The sequence below is a fragment of the Rhodamnia argentea genome, chromosome 9 (genome assembly GCF_020921035.1).
Source record: "Rhodamnia argentea isolate NSW1041297 chromosome 9, ASM2092103v1, whole genome shotgun sequence".
Lineage (NCBI taxonomy): Eukaryota > Viridiplantae > Streptophyta > Magnoliopsida > Myrtales > Myrtaceae > Rhodamnia > Rhodamnia argentea.
In genome coordinates, this window is record NC_063158.1 from 22,772,580 (window position 1) to 22,796,462 (window position 23,883).

A 23,883-nucleotide genomic window follows, 5' to 3' on the forward strand; every position below is an offset into this window, starting at 1 on the left:
TATTAAGAAGTTACAGATTATCACCCCGAACTTTGCAAATCGTTGTAAAAGTAGCCTTTCAATTTTGATAAATTGCTAGTTGACCCCCCCGGCATTTTGATTTGTGTTGCAGTCACTAGTCTCTCAAAATGGACTAGCTCATTCTTCTTAACCAAGATTAGTCTCTACTAAATTTCTTAACTTCATCAATTAGGCATCTTCCCCAATTTTCTTAACTTTATTAACCTTATTTGACCCGATTTTTTTTTATTAACCTCATATTGTAGATTCTTTTAATAAAGAAAAATATGTAAAAGTATTTTAAAATAATATGTAAATTCCGTTTATTTCGCAAAAAGTGAATGATTTGAAAAATATTTTTCTAAAAATAATTGCTTATATTGCTTACATAAACGAATGAACAAAAATATTTTCACAATTTATGAAAATATTTAGACATAAATTATTGTTAATAATAAAAATATTTTTAATTAATTATTTATTTCAAATGATATAAGCGAATATTTTAAAAAAAATATTATCTAAATCATTTATTTTTTGGAAAATAAAAGACTCTTAATAATTAAATGAACAGAATAATTAGCGAGCGCGCTTAAAACCCTGCTTAAACCCCCACCCTCTCTCCCTCACTCTCTCTCTCTCTCTCGCTCGCTCGCTCGCTCTCCATCGATGAACGCTTGGGCGGCTCTGGTCCGCACTCAAATCTGGATACGACTTTCCCAAGCCGTGACCAGCTCGCAGAGCAGAGGTTACTACAAGAGCAGGACCCGCAAGCCCAACCTCTACTCCGAGGTCAGTCCTCTCGGAAACCCTGGCCGGAGCGTCGCTCCGGTGCTCGACGGCTGGGTCCAGGGAGGCAACAAGGTCCGGTTCGCGGAGCTCCAGCGCATAATCCGCGACTTTCGCCGCCGCAAAAGATTCTCTCACGCGCTCGAGGTTCGTCATTCTCCTGTTTTTTTTTTTTTCCTTCTTATTTTTCCCTTCGGACGAGCTGTTGATTGGGTTGTTGGTGTCCCGACCAATGTGGGTGTTTCGAGTGACAGATAGGTCGAGACTTGAGTAGTGTGTGATTCGGTGATGTTTTTAATAGGCGTGATTTTGGGATGCGGTTTGGGTCACAGATTGCTTTGTTTGTTCAAAGTTGGATTTTTTTATTTTTTATTTTTTATTTTATGACTTGGGTCAGATTATGAGATAGGGCATTCCGTCTGTGATGTAGAAATTGTGTGTATATTGGATAGGTTATTTGAAAGATTGTAATTTGGCCAATTACGGGCACTTAGTTTCACTTCAAGGGTTGAGTAGGGGTCTCTAATTCTATACAAGTAGTCTATGAATTTATGCTCCCGATTAGACAGATTATAGCACGTCATTATGTTGCTCGTGTTCTATTTGGTTTCTTATGTTCTTCTGGTAATCGTCGAGCTTATATGAAATGTGGGTGACTAGGATAGAAATGTGAGAATAGATTTGTGATTGCAATGGTAAACTGAAGTGACACTATTGTAACAAGAAAAGGGACAAAGAGAAGGATTAGTTGTATGCACGGTGTTGGTAGCCTAGCCGTTGCGAAACAGAATGAAGTCCCTTTTTTTATGACCTGATAGACAGTACCTCCTAAGAAGTGAATTTACTACCCTAAAAAAGGAAAGTCCGATTAGGTGCTGATTCCTTGGTCATGGGTAAACTGATGACTGCTATAGGCCATATCCTACACTTTTTCTTTTCCTTCAGAATCTGTTTTTCTTATTTGACAAGGGGTGGGGTGTGTGTGGAGGTATACTAGATGTAGTGCTCGATTCTAAGGCAAGTGATTCTGTTTTGTACACACATAAATTCCCCGGTCATGTTTTGCAGGTCTCTGAATGGACGCAAAAGAACGGTCTTTTTGTTTTTTCACCTGTGGAACATGCTGTGCAGTTAGATTTAATAGGGAGGGTCCACGGATTACTTTCAGCTGAAAACTACTTTGCGAACTTGATGGACCATGAAAAAACTTACAAGACATATGGAGCTCTTCTTAGTTGTTATGTAAGGCAGCACCAGGTGGAGAAGTCCTTGTCTCATATCCAGAAAATGAGGGAGAAGGGTTTTGACTTGACGGCTCTCACTTACAACAACATGATGTGCTTGTTCACAAAAATTGGACAGCATGATAAGGTACCTGATGTTTTAGCCGAGATGAAAGAGAACAAAGTGTTGCCTGATAATTTTAGCTATAGGATCTGTATGAATTCCTATGGTGAGAGATCTGACATAGAGGGAATGGAAGAACTCCTTAGAGAGATGGAAACCCAACCTCACATAGCCGTGGACTGGAATACGTACGCCGTTGCTGCAAATTTTTATATAAAACCAGGGCTGACAAAGAAGGCGCTTGATGCCCTAAAGAGATCTGAAGAGAGACTAACTGGTAAAGATGGGATTGGATATAACCAATTGATATCACTCCATACTACTCTTGGAAACAGGACAGAAATTTTGAGGTTGTGGGAACTGGAGAAAATTGCTTGCAAGAGGTGCATAAACAAGGATTATATTAACATACTAAAATCTCTGGTGAAGCTTGGTGAGCTTGAAGAAGCTGAGAAAGTGCTGAAGGAGTGGGAATCATCTGGTAACTGTCATGATTTTCGAATACCAGATACTGTCATAGCAGCTTATTCTGAAAAGGGGTTGCCTGAGAAAGCCAAAATGCTCCTCGAGAATTTGATGGACAAAGGAAAAGAAACTACTCCAGACAGTTGGGCGGGAGTGGCTGCAGGATATTGGTACAAAGGTGATGTGGACAAAGCAGTGAAGAGCATGAAGGTGGCCTTCTCTCTTCCCCTGACAAATAAAAGATGGAAGCCTGATCCTAAGTTGATTACAGCAATTCTAAATTGGCTCGGTGACAATGGTAGTGTGGCAGATGTGGAAGCCTTTGCAGGCTTCTTATCCACAGTTCCTGTTAGCAGAGAAATCGATGATGCTCTGCGAAGGGCTGGTTCGAGAGAGAGTAAGATATAGGTGGGTTCTAGACAGAACGAAAGCTGCTGACCTAGTAGGAGAAGAAACAAGCTAATTAACGTGAAAGATGTTAGCCAAACAAGATACACTGCTGTTTGGACTGGTTGAACAGGCAGAGACTTTTTTCCACTGGTATTCTGGTGAGACCTTGGCTAGCGGAAGATCAGTTGCAGTGCCATTGTTCACCTCAAGCAAGGCAACAGAGAAGTGTAAATGAAATTGCTCTTTTGCAAATCAAAGAAAATCAGGTTAATGCTTTAGCAAGCGGATCATCTGATGCATCGAGGTGCCATGTTAGCGGGGTTTTGGGATTTTTCTTTGGGGGTGCCTTGAGATTCTTCTAGTTTTTCATGTCCCCTCCAAATCTTGCTGTCTTTGCATAGAATTGGCAAAGCTGTTCTATGTCTGAAATTGGTATTAGTTCACCCTCCTTTTGGCGAAGGGGCTTCCTTTGCACGAGAAATGTGACATTTCTTTGCCAAAATAAAATTGCAGCATACCTCGAACGTCGGCGAGAAACAATGAATGAATGAATTGTTCATTCGATCCGAACCAAGAATGAACGAATGACTTGACATTAAGCAGAGAAGCTTTACTTCCAAAAGCGGTCCTCTTTCTCTTATTTGATACACGCGTATAGAAAGAGTTACATGGATAAATGTGCACACCAAGAGAAATATCTGAAGCTGTGAAGTATTGTCAGAATTGAATCCAATCATCATTTGGAGTTTGTTAGAGATTGAGGAAGTATCGCTTTTTCTTCAGTTGACCCTGTTAAATTTCTAGGGCTGAAATGTTTTATGCTCAGTGCGTTATACTGAATTTGTTCTTCTTTCTCTTATTTCTCTTGCTTCACTAGACTCTGTTTCGGATTCCTATTTCATTTGGTTCCTAGCTCGTGGTGGTGCGCCAAATTTTGAGTAGGGGGGATTGTCGAGAAATATACTCGATGTAGTAAACACATCTTTAACTGATATAAGGAAACTTCCGATGAAATATTCTATGACAAAATTGATCTTGAAAGGAGACTTATGTTGAGCCTACTAAAAAAATGTCGGAGCAAATACCACGACCTGTTTGAATAAAATCAATTATGTAGAATTTGGTGCACATATTGCATGACTTATTCATCCCTTGTACCTTGGAAGATGCCCTTGATTTTTTTTTTCTGGTGGGTGGGTGTGTTCCTTGGGGGTGTGGGGGGGCACGGCGCGAGGTATCGGAATCAATCTACCTAAATTAAGATTGTTAATCTGGCTTTGAGTGCATTGTAAATACAAGAGATGAATTGATAAACATGGTATACGTTTGTCCCTTAGTCGTCGCCTTTTTCCTGGGGTGTGGAGGAGGATAATCCTGTGCTTTGTGGACAGGACACGACATGACTGAAGGAAATTCAGTTGTTTTGTATGCTATGGCTATGGATAAGCAGACGTCACAAGAGTTGCCCCGGGACCTTATTCTACATGTACGAAGCTCCTTGATGAATTTGCTTGAAATCACAACACTATTTCACATTGGATTGACCGAAACAAAATTGGATATTTCCTTCTCTGCATAAAGTTTACATAATCCACCACAATGCTGTAAAAGCATCTACCTGTATGTCTGTAAAATTCTCTTCCTCCCAAAAACCTCTATCAAATAGAGGAACCTTGTGCTTTCTTTATTGTAGAATAAGAAAAGCTATAGATAGTTTCTATCAAGTTATGAGTGAATTTTCTCCCCAAATGAAGAGAAGTGATGTCCAGAGTGACAAACAATGTACAGTCAGCCAAACAATAAGTCAAGATGGCTGAACATCATATTCACCATAGAGATTGTTGTAGAAACCATCCTGAGCTTCACAAACAGAAGGCAACCACACAAAGCAGCAGCAACTCTTCGAACACAACGAGAGCTATGCGAGTTTCACCATCTTTACACTACAAAAAAGAAGTTTTCCCCATCTTAAAGATTGCTATTGACAATCAACGCTTTACTACTTGGAGTTGATATAACAAATTTATGGTAAAATAAAAAATAAAAACCTCTGGAACAAACAAAGCATCGACGAACATGCAAAAAGAAACTGATGTTGCTGTCCAGCTGCGTCTTGGCTTGTGGCATGATTTTGGAGCAACTCTACTCAGATAGGGTGGCCTTTAGCTCTCCACCATTTTTAAGATCCATTACAATATCACAGCCTCCTATTAGCTCGCCTTTGTAGTAAAGTTGGGGAAAGGTAGGCCATTTGGAGAAGGCTTTAAGACCTAGCCTTACTTCTTCGTCGGTTAAAATATCGAAGGAGCCGAAGGCAACCCCCTCCTCATTAAGGGCATTCACAACCTTGGAGCTAAATCCACACCGAGGAGCATCAGGGGTGCCCTTCATGAAAAGCATAACAGGTGACAAGCTAACCAACTTCCTAAGACGGTCTTCGAGATTTTCTTTCCGAACAATTCCTTTCTCGAGTAAAACCTTCTCAAGTTGCCCACTTTTCTGCATGTCCAATACAATGTCCGATCCTCCAATGAGTTCACCCTTGATATAAAGCTGGGGATAGCTGGACCAGTTCGAATAAACTTTGAGCCCTTGGCGGACCTCATCATCAGAGAGAATGTCAAAGCTCTCAAACTCCACTTTCTCTTGTCTAAGTATCTCAACTACCTTTCTGCTGAAACCACACTTGGGCTCATCAGGTTTTCCCTTCATAAATAGCATGACTTGACTTGAATTTGTGAGGCTTTCAAGCCGAGATGTAAGAGCTGAACTCAAGCCAGTGGATTCTGTGATGCCAGCCTTACCACTTCCAGTTTCTTCATTTGTTGCCTCATCAGAAGCAGCAATACTGATCCCATGACCCCTGAAAACTTCTGTCAGTTCACCACTATCATGCATGGCAGTTACTATGTCACATCCCCCAAGCAGTTCTCCCTTGCAGTAAAGCTGGGGAAAAGTTGGCCAATTTGAAAACTTCTTCAATCCCTCACGAACCTCAGTGTCAGATAAGATGTCAAATGTTCCAAATTTGACCCCTTCTTTCTTCAAAATATCTGTAACTTTTTGGCTGAATCCACACTTAGGGGCTTCAGGGCTTCCTTTCATGAATAGCATTACTGGATGAGAATCAATTAGCTGCTGCAGTCGAACTTTAAGTGCGTCAATTTTAACAGGTTCCCCATGTTGCTGCACTTGGAAAGAACCATTTCCCCTTGCAAACTCCTGCACTGTCTCAAGAACTGCAGGTCCTGCAGCCATCCCAAGACTGGCAGGAGCTGCAGGTGCACCAGGGTTGATCGATCCTGCAACTTTAGCTACTTTGTTAGCCAGACTAGATGGATTTGCACCTTCCAACGTGTCAACAACTTTACCATCCTGATAAAAATTTAGAAGAACTCAATTAGATACAGAATGCACTGTTAACAAGCATTATTCAAGGTTACTGAGATAAATTTCACGAATAGGAGGCTGCTAGAGCGTGTTCTGGATGTGTTAAATAATCTCATTAACTAGGATGGTATCCAAAATCTGCCACAACTTTCATAAGATAAAAACCAAAGCCATGATCTACTTGACATGTATATTTTTGTCATAAAAAATGGGTTAAGTTACTTCCACATAAAAAATGGGTTCTGGTCCTATGTCTAGCTTCCCCTTTAATATACTTGACATATATATTTTTTCCCCTGAAACTGCCAAGAGAACCCAATTGCAACATCTTCTTTACACTAAAACCCATTTACCAAGAAAAGCTCCAAGCTTGTTCAATAACGTGGAAAATGGAAAATAGATATTACAATGACAACGATGTCAACCAAAGTCTCATCCAAATAAGAGAGGCCAGCACTAAATGAGGTTGGCATTATTATGCAGACAGTAGTGACACATATATCGAATATATTATTCTAAACCGTCCTATAAATGCTTTTAAGTTAAACCATTTCTAGCTAATCATGACAAAGAAACCGCTTTTTGTTTGATGGGCTGGAGAAGCTGGTACCAAGACAAATTCCCTCAGGTACAGGGACTGTTCATAAATGCAAATAGACGAAATAATCACAGTTCAAATTGATTCTTACATGGTGCGGGGGGTTTTACTGATTGTTTCAGAATCTTAAAGAAGAATCTTGCACAGCACAGTCCTCAGAAATAGAAAGATTCTTTAGTCAATTAGCAAAGTTGTAAGGGATTCAAATACAAGACTAAATACAGTACAAGAAGTAAAAGAGAAGTGAAAGACTATAGTTATTCCCCCAATAACCCTTGATGTCAAGTCTTAAGAATTTTACATGAAACAAATAAAAAAAGAGAAGTGGAAGACCTACCTCGTGCCAACAGAATCAAGAAGGCATGTTACAAGAACCTATTAATCTAGAAGCAATTTGTTGAGAACAAAAAAAGGAAGTCAGTCCTCGATAACTCTCAGTATAAGAAAGAGCATTTAAGAGGTTTTAACTTGAAAATTGGAATTTATGTATCTCCAACAGTGTATATTGAAGAATTTGGTCTGTACTTTGTGCCTTTTCGTTCATTTCCTCGCACTAGCAAAGAAAACCAAAATCAAAGTGAATAAAGAAAATCATCTTGGTGTCATCAACATCAGCCTCATTTCTGCCCTCCAAAAGAGAAATATCAGCCTCCTTCCCGAGAATATTTTTGAAAACATAGAGAAAGCAGTTGACAAGTATGTGGTCATTGATTCATACATTTTTAGGAGTACAGGATAGTTTTTATAGCAATCCCAAGCATGGGCTAGATTCATCAACTACATAGACACAGGAATATGCAAAAGCATGACTTATGAATATGAAGGTATGAGAATGAAAAGTACCACCACTAATTTTACTCTATGTACACCAGAAGCAATTGCAACCCTCTTGGAGGAATATAATTGAACAACAGAGGATCTTTAAAACGTACAAAATCTTCTATTCAGAAAGACAGATAACTATTCAAACAGTATCAGCTACAAAAGTCATACCATCAAACAAAAGACAGAACGAAGGTACTCATGAAGACTCACCTTGAGAAACACAAAGTAGGGCACAGCAGACACTGCATAAGTCTCAGATATCTCAGGTTGCTCTTCAGCCTCAACCTACAGAATCATTTAGAGATGAACTCCAATGAAACTATCCCCAAGGCAAGAGACATTTTAAAATTACACAAAGCAAGAGCGCAGAGCCTCATTTGCATCTGAAAATCTATCTAAAGCAGCAACGGTTTAGCAAAGAAAACACCGGTTCTCTACAACCGGTGAGCCCAAGCTTTTTCTCACGTTCCTTTCAGCCTCAACCAACAGCATGATCCGCCATCGCAATCTCGGGATAATTAACAAAACTGCAGTGAGATGTGCAAATCAGACTAATCAACAAGCACGTCAACACTATCCTGAATTCAAGGAACCTACTCAAAGTCCAACAACCTCCCAACACTCCTGATCTCATTAGTCAAATATGGCATCGATTTTTCAGGCTGTTTCAACAGAATCCTGCGAATCAACCCTAAGAACATGTATGAAGTGTACAAACAACAACAAACAAAATACTCAAGCAAGTCCATCACATTCAACACGTGTCGTGGATCCACAGGCACAGACCGAAAAAAGCCATATTTCATCCATCTTCACAAGTCCTGGCGAGTGATTAGCGACGCGAAATACGTCGTATCAAGGCATAGGAAATCTTTACCCATCCTTCCGCACCATAAACCGAGAACCGACAAAGAAACGGCAACCATTCCGCGAAGGGATAACCAGGTACGAACCCGGAGGAAATTGGCGAGGGGGAAATCGGTGGAGAGGTGAGAGAAGACTTGGTCCATGTGCTTGGACGCATCGCACCAGGAGGCCCAGAAATGGAGGACCGACGGAGCTCCGCCCTTCACGACGGCGTCGAGCTCTTGCTTCGATCGGACTTCCTTCACAGAACCTCCCATCGATGTCAAGTGAAGATTCCCGAGTCGAAGCGCCAAGAGAGGGGGCGCGAGGGAGGCGAGACTGTACGCACTCCGTGAGCAGCAGAAACCCTAGAAAGTCTCCTCCTTTATGTAGCTTTCGATTCAAGCGTGGCAGACGCAGAGCTCGATGAGGAGCTGCTTCGTATGTTCTGTCACGCACTGGGGAGGGGATGTGTGTTCGCGATGATTTTTGCTAGACCTTTAACATGCAAAATAAATATAAAAAAAAAATTTGCAATTTAACAGTAAAAGGACCTCGTATTTCACTTTATTTCAAATGAGCCCCTATGCTTGATTAAAATGTGAATTGATCGTTTTCCTTTGGCTAATCTCCCGCGGAAAAGAAGTGGGCCGACCGCAACGCATGTGCGGTTCACATGCTCGATTTCGAGCCGATCAAGGACATTTTCATTAAAAGATAAATGATTGCTCAAGAAAAATAAAATAAAATAAAAAATAAACCCTAGATAGGGAGAGAGAGAGAGAGAAAGAGGTGGAGGTGGAGGTTGAACGGCGGCCGCGGTGAGGGCCTAGTGCCCTCAACTGGCTCAGTCGGAACGTAATATTTGCAAATACAAGATTTTGTCGGAACCTTTACTAATGGAGTCGCGAGTGAAAAAATATTAAAGTAGCAAGAGCTCGAAGAGGGAATCAAGCACTTTCGAAATGTGACCAAGCGACAACATTCGGAGATGTCTAAGCGTGTCGAGATATTCTGAGAGAACCTCTGGATTTGCAGCTCCAGGAATGAATCGAAAAAGAAATTTTTATTTGTTCTACCTCCTTTTTTTCCGAAGAGAATAAATCTTTTTATCGAAGGTCCAAGTACGTCAAGACGGCATTGCAAAATCAGATTCATGATACTAATTTGAAAGGATATACCGATTTCACTGAGCATGCTCTTCACTTGACACTCTTTTGCGAATCCCGTGGATCGTAAAGTTTTTTGAGGACCGAGAATAGTCTCTTTAAATGACCAAAGATGAGGGCCGACATGAGATGGGATGCCTGTCTCGGATCCTCCATGAATCCTTTCCTTATAACTTTCGTGGTATTCCTTTCATGGTATCGAACACAGCAACCTCATTAGCAGTTCAAGAAAAGTGTGGAAACACACTGTACTGTAGAAAAAGATTGACAGACATATCCAAGCCATGATTATTAAACCTCCATGAAGTCCTCACTTAATATAGGTGAGTTCTCAGAAAAGACAACGTTCACCAGTACTTAGACAACAACCTCAAATGAAAATATAATGTCCAGCATGTCCAAATGGCACTCCAGAGTCCAGACCAGAAATAGGTGAGCAAAGAATGACTAGAATTCTCAGCAAGGAAATTTACTCCCTGGTTTCTTCTTGTAAAAACTCAAGCGTTCTCGCTGGATTTTGTCCAGCGCGATCGAAACGTTTCCCGTGGTGCCTTCTTGAGTCCATTCGATGGATTCGTTTTCTAGAAGCTTTAGGATCTGTATGAATAAAAGCACGTATTTCAACAATATGATTAACAGTCTCTTAAAAATGAAAGAAACAAGGATCATGCGGGGTTCTCATTGAGTTCCGTTGAACTCTATGTTTAAGAAAGTGAAACTTACCCTTCGTCTACAAGCTCCTTTAAAAGTATCTACACCACTATATGATTTGACTGCAACTTTGAGGCAAGCTGACAGAAGATAAATCACGTGTTATTATCACACCACTATGTATTGTAATTACATCAAAAGTAATATGATACGGAAAGTAACTGACAGTAGATGCCGGGAAGCGACAGCAGATGACTCTTCAGGAGAATAACTGCCTCCTGGGGATCTTGTTGACGCAGGTCAAGCAAAAATTCATCGTCCGCATCTGCATTTCTGCCACAGTTCACAAAGAGAACAATAATGATGAGTGTGTTCTTTTACTCCTTCCCCAAAACCAGACTAGGGAAAAGACATGCTTAGCATGGAATATGTTTTCCATGAACAATTTTTTTTTTTCCATTTGCATTAACTCTGTTATAAGCACTGTTGAGCACAAGATCCTCTTGCAAAAGGGTAATACCTTGTCTCGTAAATCTTTTCATTGGATTCTTCATCTGCTTCACGAGCTTTGCCCTTGTGGAAGTGTCCCTGGTATAACAAAGAATTATTATATCAATTTCCCAGAAATTATTCTTTTTAAACTTACGGAGTACGGGTGATGAACCCATCCACACAAACCAATCAGCCGTAATATCTCAAAGAAGGATCACTTATTTACTTCCAGTAAGATTCTCCGTAAGCACTTGGAAGGTCACAATTGAAAATATAGCAAGTTCAACATATGGACACCACTGATTGTTAGGTCTTTGAGAACATTATCCTCCCATGAAAAACCACTTATGGTAACAAGTATGAGTGCATACCAATCCCATCAAACTAGTAGCATGATTTACAAGGCAGTGTCCACAGTGCAAGGCCAATCAAAAGAGCTCCTATCTAAAGTTGCTGTCTAAAAGGACAAGGATGTTGAATTATTTTTTCCATCAATCAATGGAACTCAGATGTCCACTGAACTGGCTAATGACCCCCTTTGGGGAGTTGGAAGAGTAAGATATTTCAGGTTGGCACTGACTTGGTCAACTTCTTCCACTTCGGCGTCATCTTCATTCTACAAACTGATAAGAATCCATTTAGCGTCCATCAACTCTTGTAACTTATTTATGAATTGATAGCAATTGAGTGGCCTATTCTTTGTGTATTCGAGTCACAACTTTCGTCGGGCTTGAATCCCTGGTAGATCAATGGAATGATGAAATCAAACTTGCCCTACTGAGATTCTTGAAGACGACTGTCATTGGCCTTCTAAACTTATCAAGACATAACTATTTTATACCCAGACGTTCAGACCAAAAGATATGTATATGTATACATATATATGTATGTGTATAATCACAGACGTTTAAAAGCTTTACCTGTTCCAAAAGTCTTTCAGCCAAAGCCCGATCTCCATTGGCATAAGCTTCAACAGCCTGATTTATAGATTGCACATAATTTTCAGCACACTTTAAACAGAAGGAAATTCAACACACGATTCAGAAACAAAAAGGTTAGGAAAAGTCACTCACTGCTCCATAGTATTCCCTCATAATTCTACGATGCTCCAATACAGCCTTCCGGAGAACTTCATATGCATCTTCCATGTCTATATTAACAGCTTCTTACTTTCTCAAATAAGGACAGGTAAAGGAAACGGCAAAAAGAGGAGAGAAAAAATCAATGCACACATCAATAGACAGTATAGCATAACCAGCTCCGCGCATTCTTTCATTTTGAACTTGAACATTGAATATTCCTGGGTGAAACTTTTCTAAGCTCGTAAATCCATCATAGAGTAAGTACACTTCAAAATGACTGCGTTATTCATGCTATAACTCTAACCTCACACAAGTTTCTTCAATGAGGAAACTGTATCTGCAGGGCGCATATCTAAGCGTTGGAGTCAGAAAGTACCAACTTAACAGGAGATCAAGTACAGAACACGGATCCTTTCATAAGAGAGAGTATAACATCGTGAAGCTGACCTATGCAGCTTCCATGGGTAAAGTTTAGATATTATGAGCAGATATTCAGAAGAAGGGAATTATAATTGGAATCTAACAAAAGCATTTTAACATGCAATCCACTATTGGCCAATATAAGTTTATCTCCAGCTTCTGCATTCAAGGACCACTACATATTGATAGTTTTAGGCCTCTAGCAACTAGAGGGTAAAGAATATCAGACATTATTTATCTTAAGACGCACAAGGAACTCATGGGATAGGAAAGCGAAAGGGTTCTGATATTGTTTGCAATCGAGAGTAACCTGAATTCACAACTTCTAAGGAACGCTAGGATAAAATGTCCCCAGTTGAGAATAAAAGCTCAAGAGTAATTTCCTGTTGAGGTCTATCTAAAAAACTCTTGAAGAACGAGTGCAAACTCCTCCAGATCATAACTTCATAGGGTCTTCCCATCATACAAGAAACGAAGTCTTAAAAAGTAAGTTACCATGGTCATTATTTTCACGGTCTGAATCTGTCCCTCGAACCTTGTCTTCAGGACTTAAATCTCCTGGTGGCGGAATCACCACATTGCCAAATGCCCTAGATCTCCTCCTAGTATTACCAAGAAATGACCTCCTCCTACCAGTTGTGAGGGGAGGTTCATCATCGTTTATCTTGTAAGCACAAAATAGTGTGGCCAAAATTTCCTTTTCTTGATTCTGCTTCTCTATTTCTTGTCTAGTCAGTTCGGCAGACTTAGGTTGGGAAGATCTACTTCTTTCTCTGCAACAAAAGAAACCAATGCATGTAACTATAAGGAAAGTATGGTGGTCACAAGCTGATTCTTTTCCCTGTGGAAATGACTATTGGTTGTAATAACTCAGTTTTTGAGACCACAACCAGAAAATAAGCACATTTGGAATTGAATGGAAAGATCTGGGTGAACGAAAACTGTTTACAAGAATAAGTACAAGGCAATAAGCATACCCTCCTGCATAGTTAGTGTCTCGGAACATTTTTTGTTGCCAAAGCGTTTCAGATGGAGGGAATATATCTCTATGCTGTAACAGAAGCCAGAAATGAGCAAAAAAAATTAAAAGGAGAGCATATATCACTATGCTTTCAAAAGAACCCAGAGATGAATGAGGGGAAATAAAAAGAAGTGACAAAATCAAACAGAAGTTAACATCCCACAATTACAAAATTAAATACAGAGAAAAAAAGAATAGTACACATCATAGCTGTCTCCCAAAGAACCAAATATGGACTCTTGTCAACATTCTGACCAGGATAAGGTATCCTATCAGGTGAGACAGCAATATGAGCTGCGGCGTCAAAATTCGTTGGTAATACCTTGAATCCAACCACATAAAACAAGCTATATCAACCAGCTCTTATTATCGTTGACAGTGATCCTTAATGAAAACTTGTGACAAACCAAATGAAGAACAAGAATGACAGAGGGCCTTGCATTGCACTATTTGACCAATCTACCCAGAGCCTTTGTGTGGATTAATGAAGTGCTATGTGTAAAGAACGACTGTGTTTCTCAATATTTGTTTGAATGTTTCAATTATCCCTCTCATGGCCCCAGATAACACCCATAAATCCATCACGATTAAGGAGCTCTGCTTCGTTCAACCCCATTTGGCAGGCCCCAAATCCACCTAGTTTAACTGGTTATTTCTTCAAACCATTTTCGCAGAACTTCAACGATTTGCAGGTAGTAAATTCACACTGACCAAATCTCTGGTGCAAGAGGAGACATGTCATTCTCCTTGTCTATAAAAGAGTAGAATTTTAGTGTTTACATGCATAATGCTTGAAATTCGGAGGCAAACATGAGTAACTGTATCAGTTCTATCTTACTTAAGATAAGAGACATTTGAAATTTAATCATCAATTCACTGAGTTAACAAACATGGCATCTTTCTGTTTCCAGTCGTCATGAGACACTTGACATGCTTGGTTTTCGGAATATATAAATTATTAAGAATAGATGTAAAACCTTACCAAAAAAAAAAAAAAAAAGAATAGATGTAAATGAAAAGATTATGAATTCTGAGCTCGTACTGCACCTTTATCAGTCGAAGAGTTCTGGTCCAAGATGACAAATTAGGTTTATAAAATCAATTAGCACTGAGCAGTCCCAGAAAATTTTAAGAAGCACTAGGTACAATCGAACAACCATGCAAGAGAAACTTCACAATTTGACCAACCTTCTTCGAGGACTCTCCATCCAAGTTGCTCCTTTCCTTTGAAGCTATGGCTGAAAATTCAATTAGTTTCTCGAAGCTCTGAGAAAAAAGAAATGCAAGATTATCAGGAGTTAGAGATAGCATAAACTTGTCTTACCATTTGTAGTTGATCATGCTATGCAGAAGTTAAACATTTACAATTAAGAATTTGACTGCACTTGAAATGAATTTATTCAACAGCCAAGTTTAGCCTACCCGGGATTTTACCCAGCGAAAGCTTGTATCAGCTATCAGTCTCACACCCATTTCTTTAAATAATCATTATTGAAGACATCTCTCATGTGACAAGTCTCTTCACGTAAGTTACCAATATGACATTCTGTCAAGAGAGATTATCTAAGCAATTTCCTCAGCAAGATAAATTGTAAAGGGTCTTTCTATGTTAATTTCAGAACTTAAGGGAAAATTTTCTGTCCTTATGCTACGAAGTGAAGTTGAACTTTTATCCGAATGTTACAACCAACAAAAGAGGCACTTACTGACCTATTTGTTGACAGGTTGGAATTTACAAAAGGGAAAGGAATGCTCGTTTCTTTGTTATTTAATCGACACATTTCGAAGTGCGTCCTAATCTTCTCTTTCTCGGATTATATTACAAGAACGAGTTTGACATTCCATTATTGTTAAAACATCCCAGATTGCATGTTTACAGGATTTATATAGGCCTCATATTCATGTAGTCTCCCTCCACCTAATAGTTTAAACTTTTATTTTACACTTTGCAACATGGTATCAAAACTAGGCTTTGTGAGGGACCCCGTTTGTCAATTCCACGCATTGTCCTCAATCTGGTTTCCCATGAGAGAGGGTGTTAAAAGTATTTACGAGCATTACGTTTATGTAGTCTCCCTTTACCTAATGGCTTAAGCTTTAGAATTGAATATCCTAAAAATTATCATTTCCTATCCCTGGCCACATCATTAATCTGTAGCAAGCAAACAAAGACACCATAACAATCGTTCAATTTCAACTTATTCACTAAGCATTCCACCGAGTTAAATAGCTAGAATCACAATGGAGAAAGATAATTATACTTGGCTTGTATCTAGCTTGCAAAGTCACTCATGAATTGTACAATATGGCCTCAACATGATCAGCTTTTCTTGAACAAGATGAACTCCAGTGGAAATAATATTGAATATGATCATGGGCAATAAATCATACATACCTTTTTCACATCGTATCCACATATCCCTGCATCAATTTTCAGAATTGTTTGTCAGCCATTTCATTGTATTATATGTGAATCCATCATGCTGTATTCAACTCATTGCATTGTAAGTGCATATATGATGCTGCGTTCATCTCACTTGTTAAGGGCATATGTTATCTGCATTCCAGCTTCATACATTATCCTCTCTCTCACCAACCATCTCATTGTATTTTATGCATGTTCTGCATATGTGTGAAGGTATCTTTCATTAGGCTGGGGATGGAATTGGTACGCATGTTCAATCAGATCCTCCAACATTTAGTTCCTGTTTAGCAGAATCTAGAAAAAAAAACCTGTAGACAGATAATTTAAGTATTCCTTTCTTTCTTTATAAGAAATTAATTTTTCAAACTCTTTTGTCTTCTTGTCATCTATGTCTGCATGCTGAAATAATTATTATCATCAGGTAGAAGAATTGCAAATCCTCTTCCTACGATTTTCCTTTTCTAAAAATGATATACATGATAACCATGGAGGCATATGAATGTTAAGCTTTAGGAAGATTATGACCTCGGAATTTACTGCATGATGACCAATATATAAAAGGATAACAAGCATGACAATCTGTAGATATTTCTGATGTGAGTAACAGCATGATTGAGTGAATTCGTTCAACAGAATAACAAGCTAATATATAACCTATGTCCACAAGCTGATATGCAAATTGAACTTATGTGATGCTTTAGGTGACACAAGATAAATTTTTAGCATTCGAGTGTCAATGGACATACAAACTAACAAGCAAATGGCGGAACTCCTCTCACCCACCATAACGTTCGTAATGCATTATTTTGGTTCTATACCTAGCACACAATTCCTTCCTTCGAAAAGTCAATCCTAGAACCAGAGTGTATTGTTGCTCGAATACAAAGGATGCAGGATAGTATCAAGCACATAAACTGTGGCCTCACTAATAACATTGTAAATTTACTCTCCAAAATCATCATTGGTGCATTCTGCCTTACAATATCAGAGTAGGAACGGTTGAGTTCATTAGCACAAGTTGCCAGTCAGCATATGGGATTCTTGCACTGATGCTGTTACGAATATTCTCCTGCTCGACCCTCTGTATTAGCCACAAGGTAGGGTCTCGAATAGCATATACTAGCAGAGGAGAATGAAAATTAATTTTGTGGTTTCCTATATTGCAATATGATACTTCCCAAAGAAAAGTATGTACATTTGTAAATATGCCATTGAGCAACATCCACCCGACCCTATTATTAACTTCGCAAACTGATATACATGGTCTTCATCTTATTATGTCATTGTAATGTAGATGTGACACTCTTGTTTCTCAGGAACCTATTCCACTGCAACAAAACTGAGACATATTGCTACAAGCAGGTCGCTACATGTACAAATTGCAATCACACAAACTGTATTTTAAAGTCTTATTTAAGATCTAAGAAGTACAATCTTATCCTTTCATCTCTTTTCATGGCTTTTAGGTACTTCTCTTACCCCTCTCAACTATTAAACTCATCCTACAATTGCACATATTCATAGGAGGATCCAAAGGCCATCATTGTACTCGTTCAAACCACCTCATATGAACTTCTCTCCTCTTGGATTAGGGCCTCAATCTCCTCTTCTCTAAAAAATACAATTCCAATCACATCTTTTCTCGAGCACACACACATCCAACAAAGGTTTGTATCTTAGCCAGATGCATTTTGTGCAAACTTTGGTGTTGACCACCCAATATTCCATGCCATAAAACATCATCGGCCCTATTCAGTGCTCACAAAAGCAATGGATGCACCTCATTTCATTCATCCCTATTCTCTTCTCTAGATAATATCTGCATCAATTTCTTCATCACTTTGGAAAATTGACCCAATTTATTGGAAACATTCATTTTTTTGGAACTTCTCATTCTCTAATTCTTGCTGTTTTGTTCCTCAAACCTCACTTCTACTGAACTTACACTCCAAATGCATTGCCTTTGACCAACAAACATGAAAACCCTTCAATTCCAAGTTCCAACATTTTCCTTTAAAGTTTGAGCTCAAATTTACTTCTACTTGAGTTTTGTCTAATACTCTATACCATCCTAAAGAATAATGCAACAAGATAGTTAATCATGAATATCCTTGGTTAACAAGATCATTGCTAGATAAAAAAAGGATGATGACTTAGGGCTATATGCAAGTCTTCCGTTTCTTCTCCATGTGTCCTTATTGGAGTCATAACTCCATCATACATATTCCATGTGTACTTATTGGAGTCATAACTCCGTCTTACATATTCTCTATAGCTTTCTTCTGGGTAATTACTCCTCCTTCTCTAAATCCAACAAATTATTTTTCTTTGATTTCATGTGCTATCTCCATGTAGACCATGGTCAAACCTTTCTACATGTCTCCACAACTAGCAAATTGCCATGATATTCCATCCAGCACAAACAATGTTGGCTGTCCAGAGTATTTAATTCTCGCTTCAACACATGGTAAATTTACCATTTTCCTACTCTGAAGTTAGCACAATTGGATACCCTCTCTATTGTGATATATGGTTCAGATCTCTAGACTCTCTTGTTCTAGCGAATTTATACACACCACTCTCTCCTTTGGTGCCCAACCATTTATAAGGTAATTACAAGCTGGTAGCATCGCTTTACTTGCATCTTCTTTTTTAATTCTTCTTCACTAATTCGTCAAGAAACTTATATGGCTAGTTCATCTATCTCTAATATCTAGGTAAATGAAGGATGAAAAAAACTAGACATCAACTTGGAAATTTCATCCATGATCATCTTTAGATTTAATTATCCGTCCATTACCATCAATGGACACAAATATGACTAAGGGCTTTTCTCATCCCCATTTTCTTGGTCTCCTATTGCCTAGTCAAATTAACTCCCTTTGTTTAAGAGGCTTATTATTATTTTTCTGTAAAACTCATTGCTTTCCATGGAGATTACTTCCTTAACGATGCTAACCTTCAAGCAGATTGATAGATATGAAAAAGTTCTTACTAATTTCTGCTCACACTTGATTAGAAAAGTTCTGTTTAATTTTGATATGTATCAAAATTTTGCTTGCGACTTTGACTTACACATATTGGATTCTCAAACATCCTCATTTTCTATACCTTGTACCTTTTGCAGATCAAAAAATTCTATTTATCTGGACGACAAAGTCAAAAGGATCTTTGAAGGACTATAGGATGCACTGAAAATCATTATCATACTCTCCTCATAATTTAAACTGCTATCTCATTTTCAAACCAATGTCCTCCTTTAGGAGTGCCAAAAAAAGTACTAAGGAAGTTCCACCATTTTCAAGAAACTGCTCATATGAGTCATCTCTCTTGCAAGCAATTGAGAAATGAGCCAATACATTAGATTGTCTCAATGTAACTTTTAGATCTTTATGATTAAGGAAAACATGACCATCTCCAAACAGAGAATAATGCAATACTATATGCAAGAATTTGCTCAGGCTCAGATAATACTTATACCCCGATCCTGTAAATTAAACTTAAAGTATTTTGCGATGTGCAAAAAATCAACAGGATAGCAGTGCTAAAAATGTTTACCAAGTACTTCTCCAATCAAATCTCTATCTAGCTGAAATCCGTCTTCAAGCATTTTGAACAGGAAATCCTCCATATCTTTTTGCATCTCCATGATGGGATTCGACTGAATATCTGGATAACTATCGGAGATGGACAGCAACTTTGCATCGAGTTTCAAAGGTTTGGCAGTCTCAAACGAACAGAGTTTGGCTTTGACATCCTCTTTTCCCCGAAAACTTGAAACACTACCCATCGAAGCAGGACAGCATTTCAGCTTTGAAGATCTGGAATTAGCACCAGCTTGAAATGGCTTAGGAGGGATGTTATCAATTGATGATGATGAAAATGACCCTTCATTCACATCACTACCAGATAAGTGGTCGATGGTATCTGCATATCTAGAGTGGTTTCCTCTCATCTTAACCCTAATGTGACCTAGGAAATCTGTTTCTTTAAGAGAGAAAAAAAACACCAAAGGCACCACAAAAAAAAAAAAAATCGCTGTTTCCTCAAAAGTGTTCTTAAATACAGCCGGACTTGACACTTACATACAAAAAGACAAAACAAAGGGCAATAATAAAAGAGTTGCCATATCATTAGGACGTAATGTGATAAGCAAAAACAGATGAATATGCACAGATGAAACCCAGTTTTCCTGTCATTTTTCTTTCTTCCTCGTCGTTTTTGGTTGGATTTTTTCTTGGTAGATGGAAAGAGTCCCAACACTTCATTAAACCTTCCTAAAGAGAAATTAACTGATTATAATGACTGGAACCTAATGTGTTAAGCAATAAAAGGTGAATATGCAGATTATCCAAAAAAAAGCCGGTCATTAAATTTTTTGTCCTTTTTGGATTTTTTTCCAACTGAGGGGGTGGTCAGTCAAATGTACGATTATACATTCTAAAAGAAGATTTTACTTAGGAGGTTTGCGTTCTTAAGATTTATGTCTCTCGTGCACATCACAACTCACAAACAAATGCACATCATTATGCAATATACAATGGTTCTATTAAGCATCAGTGCAGGAAGTGAAAGCAATGTACTTCGATTACAAAGGATGAATATGCCTGTGTATTTTCCATATTTAGGCATCAGGACTAATACAACCAGAAAAAAAAAATGACAAGCTGAGCCGCTCCAAATAATGATTAGAAAACAGTGCATGATTAACTTATTGCTGTCTGGCGAGCCCTGTGTATGCAATTGCAGTCCATATAGCAATGCCAGAATTAATAGAATCAAGACAACTCCATTCATAAAATCAGCAGGACTAAATCTCTGCTATAGGAGAACCACCCATATCAATTAGCAATAAATTGTGGAAACGGCCAGACTAAGGAGAGTAAAATGGCACAAAAACAAGATAAAACATTTGAGAGAAGTCGAAGGCACTTAATTTAAGTTCACCATGTGACGGATGAGCGCCACATATCGCATTCTTGGATCTGGTGATTTCCACATAACCTTGCTATAAGAGTTCTTAAAACAGATCGCAACACACGTGAAATCCTATTTTGCATGCCATTAAAACCATCCATCAACTGGCAATATTTTCTGTTTTGATAAATGAGCTTATCCACAGTTTCAGTTCAGGGCACCAAAACTATTTCACTAGCTAAGAAAAAGAGCTACTTCATAATGCACTCATTGTAGGTTAAACATACAGCAATTAGCACAAATAGCCAATATCTTTGCATCACTCTAGAGAAGATATTGGGCCTTCATACATTTATAGAAAAATATTGGAAAAATTGTACAAAGCAAGCAAACTTACCATGTAAAAAACAAAGAAATCTATGAGAACAAGGAATCAGAAAATTCCTAGACAACTGAAACTGTCACCCAGTGATGCATACTAAAGGCTGAAGATATCAAAATCTAATGCAGCTAATGTACAAGTGCAATCAACTTATTGCCCCGGACAACCTCGACTCCATACTTTACTTCTCGCCGGCCAAAATTTAACCAACGCCCTCACATGCTCTTTGTATCCATGTCACGACTCGCCATTGCGAGGCTTCCGAAGTAATCGGCTACCACTCACTTTCACATGGCAGCAGAACAAGAAAGGTCGTACCTTTGACCTCCCCTTATGTTCCAAATTTTAACTCCCGACTCGTGCCGGGTCCACAAGATTCAGGCTTTTCATCGTTACTCGAACGCGGGAGGGGGAAAAACTAAAGACACAAAACAATCTCTATCCCGCCATCCGACGCGATCCCAGTAAGCTTCGAAATACATCCCGCGCCTCTCTTTAACGTAGAACAAGCAACGTTTGTCGGTCGGTATTTCTTTCGGGAGAAAAAGAGGGCAGATTGCAATAGAGAAATGCACATTTTTGTTTCAAATTGGAAACCCTTTTTCCCCATAAATCAAATTAAATATATATAGATACATATAATTAGTATCACGAAAAATTTCAAATGAGTATATATGTGATAAAATTAACTCAAATTATTTTTTTATTACGAAAATCCCAAATTGATACACCTATAATAAATTTTCTTCAAACTATTTTTTTACCATAAAAATTTTCAAATGAGTACACATGTGACAAATTTATTCCAAACTTTTTTTTATCACAAAAAATATCAAATCGATATACAAATTTTTCCTAAACTATTTTTCCAGTACATCCATCAACTGCCATTTGTCATGTAAACTCAACAATTTGACACTAAAATTTAATAAATATTAACAAATGGTAAATTTGTTATAGGTGTACCAGTTTGAGATTTTTTGCGGTTAAAAAAATAATTTTGGATAAATTTATTACATGTGTACAAAGTTGGGATTTTCCATGGTAAAAAAAATAATTTTTGGGTAATTTTGTCATAGATGTATATGTTTGAAGTTTTTTGTGGTAAAAAATAATCTAGGATAAATTTATTACAAATATATTCATTTAGAGTTTTTCGTGGTATTAACCCAAAAAATATTTATTTCCTTTATATTACTTATGTGGATGCGTAAATATAAATATCAATTAACTCTATTAGGATTTGTAACAAGCTTTTATGTTGCCTTTACGGAGACAATCACCACTTATATTTAGCTTGTAATTATTGATAGATCTTTCACTTTTATCGAAATTCTTTGAGTTTTATATTTTGAGACTCTACAAATTTTGGGGAATTATTAATAAGGGCTTAAAATGCCCTCATTTTCTCAAATAAAGGTCTAAAGTGAAGCTTGTTTCAAATAAAAACTTGAAGTGCGCAAATTACTTCAAAGAAGGGCTCGACGAAAGGACATTTTTCGTCATTTATTTTTTTCAATTTTTTTCTTTTTCTATTTTCTCTTTTTGCCTTTTCTTTGTTTTCTTTTTTCTCCCCACCCCTACCCTAGCCATCGACAGCATCGAGTTACCCTTGCACGGGCCGATATCGAGCAATGTTCCTCTCGCCGGCGTAGGTTTGGGCAAGGGCTGCCCTCGCTCTTGGCCTTGTTAGCCCACGCGAGGGCTTCCCTTGCCCACCTATGCGTTGTGAGGGATACCCTCGTTGGATCATGTGAGGATTGCTCTAACCTAGCGCCGGCTAGAGTGAGGGTAGCTTGATGCCCGGCCTCGCCGGCCCGAGCGAGGGCTTCCCTCACCCACCCAAGTGCTGCGACGGTTGCTGCGGCCTGACGTCGGCCCGATCGAGGGTAGCCCGACATCGACTCAAGCGAGGGGTGGCTAGCGGGTGATGGCTTGGGAGGGAGGGGGAAGGGAGGGGAGAAAAAAAAAGAAAAAAGGGAAAAAATAAAAAAAAGTAAAGGACAAAAATGTCTTTCGATTAGGCGCTTTTTTGAAACAATTTGAGCATTTTAAACCCTTAGATGAAGTAACGTTCATTTCAGGTCTTTATTTAAAAAAATATCACACCTCGGGCTATTTTTCGGAATTTTCCCACAAATTTTTTATTGACAAAATACTATGGTGGGTTGAGGGACTCAATAGAAATCTAATTACCTCGGTAAAGTGGGTTTGGGGTATTATACCACAAACCATGATAGGGTTGGGATCGGATTGGAGAGCAATAAAAAAGTTAAGGGATAAATTTGTCATGAAATTACAATTGAGCCATAAAACTTTCAAAAATTATAATCAAATTCTAAAATTTGTCATGAAAGTTCAACTAAGGCCTAAAAATTTCAAAATGTGCAATCAAATCTTAAATTTTATTATGAAAGTGCAATTGAGTCATAAAACTTTCAAAAAGTGAAATTTATAAAAGAACTTAATTTTACCAATTTGATAAATTTTATGACGTAATTGCATTTTTTGAAACTTTTAGGACTCAATTATACTTTTGCAACCAATTTTAAGATTTAATTGTACTTTTCAAAAGTTTTAAGAGTCAATCGCATTTTCATCACAAGTTCTAGGACTTCTAATACACTTATTTCAAAAGCTAACGAGACGAGTTTGAGAAGACATTGGGCTGATT

The 23,883-nt window shown here is 38.3% G+C and overlaps 3 protein-coding genes across 5 annotated transcripts; 1 reads left to right on the plus strand and 2 right to left on the minus strand.

The window, feature by feature from the left end:
- The first annotated feature begins 589 nt into the window (after nt 1-589).
- Nucleotides 590-3,472, plus strand: LOC115739657 (pentatricopeptide repeat-containing protein At4g21705, mitochondrial). Its single transcript, XM_030672870.2, has 2 exons — nt 590-936; nt 1,858-3,472. Exons 1-2 carry the CDS (start codon nt 670-672, stop codon nt 3,007-3,009), a joined length of 1,419 nt encoding a protein of 472 aa, XP_030528730.1. The 5' UTR covers nt 590-669; the 3' UTR covers nt 3,010-3,472.
- A 1,527-nt stretch (nt 3,473-4,999) lies between these two features.
- LOC115739656 (monothiol glutaredoxin-S17) lies at nt 5,000-9,122 on the minus strand. Its single transcript, XM_030672868.2, has 3 exons — nt 8,758-9,122; nt 8,015-8,089; nt 5,000-6,366 (listed from the first exon to the last, which is right to left on the minus strand). The coding sequence occupies exons 1-3, from the start codon at nt 8,926-8,928 to the stop codon at nt 5,134-5,136; spliced, it is 1,479 nt and encodes a 492-aa protein (XP_030528728.1). The 5' UTR covers nt 8,929-9,122; the 3' UTR covers nt 5,000-5,133.
- Nucleotides 9,123-10,039: 917 nt separating this feature from the next.
- LOC115739649 (putative nuclear RNA export factor SDE5) lies at nt 10,040-20,999 on the minus strand. Of its 3 annotated transcripts, XM_048285591.1 has the most exons (12): nt 19,469-20,999; nt 16,436-16,489; nt 15,881-15,906; nt 14,662-14,751; nt 13,442-13,515; nt 12,960-13,237; nt 12,036-12,112; nt 11,883-11,939; nt 10,990-11,058; nt 10,697-10,808; nt 10,543-10,610; nt 10,040-10,416 (listed from the first exon to the last, which is right to left on the minus strand). In XM_048285591.1, exons 1-12 carry the CDS (start codon nt 19,863-19,865, stop codon nt 10,276-10,278), a joined length of 1,443 nt encoding a protein of 480 aa, XP_048141548.1. In that variant the 5' UTR covers nt 19,866-20,999; the 3' UTR covers nt 10,040-10,275. The 3 variants fall into 3 exon arrangements, with proteins under 3 accessions (XP_048141548.1, XP_048141550.1, XP_048141549.1); XM_048285593.1 differs by lacking the exon at nt 16,436-16,489 and having other exon boundaries at nt 10,041-10,416; nt 14,674-14,751; XM_048285592.1 differs by lacking the exon at nt 16,436-16,489 and having other exon boundaries at nt 10,041-10,416.
- Nucleotides 21,000-23,883: the final 2,884 nt, after the last annotated feature.